Source organism: Cornus florida, unplaced genomic scaffold, assembly GCF_030987335.1.
Source record: "Cornus florida cultivar Cherokee Brave unplaced genomic scaffold, ASM3098733v1 CherokeeBrave_3.0.0_Hap2_Chr09, whole genome shotgun sequence".
In the NCBI taxonomy this organism is placed as follows: Eukaryota; Viridiplantae; Streptophyta; class Magnoliopsida; order Cornales; family Cornaceae; genus Cornus; species Cornus florida.
This window is the reverse complement of record NW_026775579.1, coordinates 75925181-75930675: the sequence shown is the minus strand read 5'-3', so window position 1 is coordinate 75930675 and position 5495 is coordinate 75925181. Positions and strand designations below refer to the sequence as shown.

The following is a 5495-nucleotide window of genomic DNA, read 5'->3' as shown; positions in this document are numbered from 1 at the left end:
TTGGCCTATGCTTTGCTTGAATTCACAAGAACACAAGATTTGTGTCTTAAGTGTCTCTGCTGAGCTATATGTTCACCCCTATATCTATATATATTTTTTTCAGGTCTTGGAAAAGAACCGATGGACGACAATCCACCCCAACTTTGAAAGTTGCTAGGGGAGCATTTTCCTTGTTATTTTGTAGTAGACTACTCCTTTGTTCATCCCTCATTTTTGTAAAATTCCAAAGGTGTAATGATATAAATTTCTTTTGAAGAACCATGATCATGTAATACCCTTATGATACTTGATGACATATGGGATGCGAACTTGATGATATGTAACTTGTTGATGAATGGAAGGATAATCCTAACTTGAAGCATTGTCTAGATTAGTAGGTTGTATCATTATCTTTTGTTGTCGTGAATTCGGAATTTGAGCCATGACAGGTTAAAAACGCAATTAAACAAGTTGTGATAGGCCTATTTTTAGGGGAGGTCATGCCGAATTTTTTTGTTTAAAAAATATTAATTTTGAGTCGTTACACGAGCCTTCCTAAAATTTCGCTGCTGTCTTTGTTGCTAGTGGTGATACTATTAGCAGCAACACCAGCAAGCCGAAGCCACACAATCCAAGCAGCCAGGACCCGTTCAATATAATTTGAAGCAGGGAAAAAAAATTAAAAGTGATATTAATATTTAATATATTATATCAAATAACAGTGAACAATTTTTATTTAAAAATTACCCTTATTTGAAAAATATGATGGCAATTATAAGTACACTGTTGTACAGATTAACTGTGGTCAAATGAAAAATGATCAAATCATACATCTTATTCATTTGTTGGAAGAAAAAAAATACACATCTTATTTGTTTATTTAACATAATAAAACCGGTGCAGTACATAATTTAAACAGAAAATAAAATGCAGTTGTATTATCAAACACAAAGCCATCATCTCGGACCGCCTACTGAAATTAATACTTGATCCTTAATGCTATCATACCCGGCCGTTGTATTACCACCACCAACATAACCGTGATCCTCTGCTTCACGGAGCAAGTACTCTCTCTCCTCTGAATTTACACTGGCACCAACCCATCCGTGCGTTTCCATCTTTCTTAGTCCCTCAAGTTCCGCTGCTACTTTTTCACTGTAGGCCTTTCCTCACCTTTTAACATTAAGCACCTTTTTGCCAGATTAGCTACTTCTCTTAGCTGCTCTGGATTTCCCTCTTGTACTACACAATCATCCAGAATTTGGAACAGTCGATCTTCTTTCAACAATGCTAGAAAATACATAGCTAGACTTCTCTCCTTCTCTGGCCCAGTGTGAGAAAGTGGCTTCTTTCCGGTGAGCAGCTCCACAAGAAGTACACCGAAGCTATAAACATCACTTTTTTCAGTCAAATGATTTGGTTTGCAAATATTCAGGATCCAAGTAACCAACGGTTCCCAACACCATAGTTGATACTTGAGTTTCATCGAGTGCAATCAACCTTGAAGCCCCAAAGTCAGACACCTTTGTGGTGAAATTATCATCCAAGAGTATGTTCATAGACTTGACATCTCTATGAATGATGGGAACGGAAGTTGCACAGTGCAAATACGATAGCACTCCAGCAGTTTCTGCAGCAATCCTTAGACGGGTTTCCAGGGACATGACCGAAGTCTTTTCATTGCTATGTATGTGGTGATAGAGAGTGTCATTGGTGATGAATTCATATACCAATAATGGGACTTCTGTCTTTAGACAACAACCCAAGAGCTTTACCACATTCCTATGATTAATTTGAGAGAGTACAACCACCTCATTTATGAATTGGTCAATCTGAGTTCGATCCACCATTTTGGACTTCTTTATGGCAACTGTCCAGTTGTCTTGAAAAATTCCTTTGTAAACCATTCCAAAACCTCCTTGACCGACGATCCTACTTTCATCGTAGTTATTGGTGGCATCCTCAAGCTCCTTTGTTTTGAAGATTCTAATGGTATTGGCCGATATTTGCCTTTCATGGAGTTGTTGTTGTAGCAAAAAACCACCATTTTGCCTAAAGAACTTTTCTTTGAGCATGACGAGCTTTCTTTGCTTGAATCCCCAGTACGACCAATTGCCTCCAATTAATAATACTGCAAAGCCAATGCTGATACCTACATTTGACCAAAGAATAAACTATGTTTTAGTGAATGCAGCTCAACTCCTGTGTACCAAATTACATGATGTTTTGACCATTCTGAAGAAGAAATATACACACACATGGATCCATTTAAGCGTCCCGGCCGTTAGCCAGTTATGCAAATTGACAAACCAAATTGTTTTGCGTTGTTGTTGTTGTTATTTATTTATTTATTTTTTTGGTAAGTAAAAAAGAAGAGACCAAATTGTTTTGCGTTATATTGTCATGATGCGTATTTCTCCAAATAAATTTGATTATGCTGGAAATTATTTACTTAGTTCATGCAAGAAATATTGGACGCCAAAACAATAATAAATTCAAGTGATTATTTTGTACAAGTCCCAGTGTTTGTGTGTGTTTAAAAATAAATTTAAAAACATTAATTAGAAGTTCTAGAGACAGATCAAAAAAGATGAATTTGGAAGAGTGCCATTTCTCAAAACTAGCTACAACCCTCTTAACAACAAGGTTAATTAAAGTTTATAATTACCGCGGTACATATGATTACCTCGCCGATGATGAGAGAGACTGTATTGGTAGCAAAGTTGGGGGCTTTCGGCCCAAAGAGTTCTAACATCGTTATTTTGGTTTTATAAACCTATGAATATTTTCTATATAAAAACAATAGAAGTACAATGGATATTATTATCATTTCAAGCCATTGATAAATTGACAAAACTAACCAGGAAAGTCAGAATTATTTAGACATTGAACAGGCCAGTGTAATTCACCCAAACTTAATTCTATTAACAACAAACTGAAGCTAGGCCCTAGTTTGCAACCGGAAGCTAAGGAAGGTTAGGGCCCTATATGCATAACATGGGAGTTCTCAAAATTACAAAAAGACAGGTATTGCATATATGTTTTGCGACCCCAACTGTAAGGAAATGTTATGTCTCTCTTGATAAGGTTGGAAGCAATTATTGTTGGGTGTAAAAATATAGAGACTTACCGAGCGACACCTTTGTCAATAATAATGGGTCTATAGTGCAACCCTCTCCATCACTTTTGCCGTCCCCTTTATACCACTTTGGACACGAACACTTATAACTGCCGAGTTTGTTATGACAACTATTGGTGCAGTTATTAAGGGTTGAATCCTTACATTCATCAATATCTGAAAATGATGAAACTGATAATAAAGCATGACCATAACAAAAGAACTTTTGAGCAACATAGGAAAAAAGTTTTTACTTGTCAAAAATACCTTGGCAACCATAATATGGGTTTCCTTTGTAACCTTGAGGGCAGTTGCAGCGATACCCTGGACCATTACTGGACTCATTGCAGACACTTTCCTTTGGACAAGCATAATTGGATGAGTTCTTTTGAGCTTCTTCGCATGTTAGATTGCCAACTGCCCAGTCCAGCACAGTGGGAACAACTCTTCTGTATTGAAGATCCTTGAGATGGGCTGTAGAGAAGTTATAAGCATCTTCTTCCACCAGGAAAGAATAACTGCATGGACTGAAGTCCCATATCCTGCTGTGGTTAAATAAGCCTCCAACGCTGCTATTAAAGACCAAAAGCCCTTCTGGGATGAGGCTTTGGCAGCATCCTATACCGGAGCAAACCCCGTCCCTTGTACTATTTTCATCAGTACAGAATGACAAGCACCCAGCCATTATAAGGTCGTCTCCTTGGAAAGCTATGGCGTTGCCAAAGGTGTCACAACCAACAGCAGTGAACTTGTTTCGGGTATAGGAAAAAGGGAAAAATGGTAAAGTAGTATAGGAAATATTATCGTCTGTCGTGTGGCCCAGGGAGTCATAACACCTAATAGCTATAAAAGTATGGATGCGCAATTCATGAGCATCAATGGATATGTTTAGGACTTCGACAGTAGAGCTGTTTAGTAGCTGTGCTTTGGGAGGGTTGACACTGTGGTCACAAGTTATCAGAAAATCTTTATTGAAGTAACAGCCCTCGCTTGTGCCAAACGGGTATGGAATGCTTACATCCCCACAATATTCATCACAATCGGATCGAATTGTTTGGGATGCTTCTGCTGCTGCTAGTAGTACTGCTACTAAGAACCATAGCAACACCATATGCAGATGCTTCCTTTGCAAACCCATGAGGCCTTTTTCTCTCTCTCTGGATCAAGTAATTAAGAATGATCGAGATCTTGCTTTGTCTTTCCTCAGTTCAGAGGGAAGGACCGAATGTTGTACTATATTTTTTTCGTCTCTCTTTTTAGCATATATATATAAGATAAAGGTAACTTGAGATAGAAATATATATTTTTTATTTATTTTTAAATAATTATTTTTAGACAATATAAAATCGCTAAAAATGTTGACTCTAGAATTTTTTAATACTCTGATGTATTAAAGTGAAGCCCATCTTGACTTCAAAAATCTACCACATAAATTCTAGCACATACTTTTTTGTTTTTTTTTTTTTTTTTGGTTCATTACTCCATAATATTTTGTCCTTTACTCTTTTCAAATTAAAAGTTAAAAAAGTATTAGTATAAAACTAGTAACTCAAAGTTTAAAAAGTATAGTCAATTTAGCTTGTTATAATATTACTGGAGATGAGAACACGGGAAAGAGAGAGAGCGCGAGCATTGACACACCCAAAATGAAGTCTTTGGAAGGACTTCTATTGTCATGCGAAGGAAGTTTCCATGAAAGGATGGCGTCACCAGCATGGATATTTCTAGGATGGAGCTATATATATATATTTTGATATTTCTATAACGAACACTTCATATATATATATATATATAGATAGACACACGTGTTCATTAATAAAAATTACATCTTATTATTTTGGATACTTAGTCAATATTTTTTGGACACTTTGCCAATATTTAGATTGACACCTTTTGACATTTTAAATATAAGGGTACCCTATAATCTTGAAGTAATATGAACACATTATGAAGTGTTCAATGTTTTTCTTTAAGAAAAATTAACATTATACATATGATGAAAATTAAGCATAAAATTATATTTATTCATTTAAAACAAAAACATTATTGTGACAAAGTAGTATAAAATGGTATATATGATATAAAAATCATTACAGTAATGATATAATTTAATTTTTTAAATCATTTTAGAACAACGCTAATATAGAAATTAGAAATGAATTAAAGTTTTATAATACTACTACTCAAATTAATAGATGTATATATAAAAAATTCATATTTATATATATATAGCCGTGTCCAGTACTCGTGTCCTATTATTTTTTAAATTTAATATATTGGCGTATTCGTGTTATATTGTGTCCATGACAAAAACACGACGCGTCCTCTTGACAAATTAAACTAGCTGTTATAATTGTCGATTTACTTATAGAACTTGAGGAATTAAAGTCTACTTAAG

General features: G+C 35.3%; 1 protein-coding gene across 1 annotated transcript; it reads right to left on the bottom strand.

Moving 5' to 3' along the window:
- Nucleotides 1-781: 781 nt before the first annotated feature.
- On the bottom strand, nt 782-4364 carry LOC132274470 (wall-associated receptor kinase 2-like). The gene is made up of 3 exons (XM_059775737.1): nt 3365-4364; nt 3110-3274; nt 782-2131 (listed from the first exon to the last, which is right to left on the bottom strand). Exons 1-3 carry the CDS (start codon nt 4233-4235, stop codon nt 1383-1385), a joined length of 1785 nt encoding a protein of 594 aa, XP_059631720.1. The 5' UTR covers nt 4236-4364; the 3' UTR covers nt 782-1382.
- Nucleotides 4365-5495: the final 1131 nt, after the last annotated feature.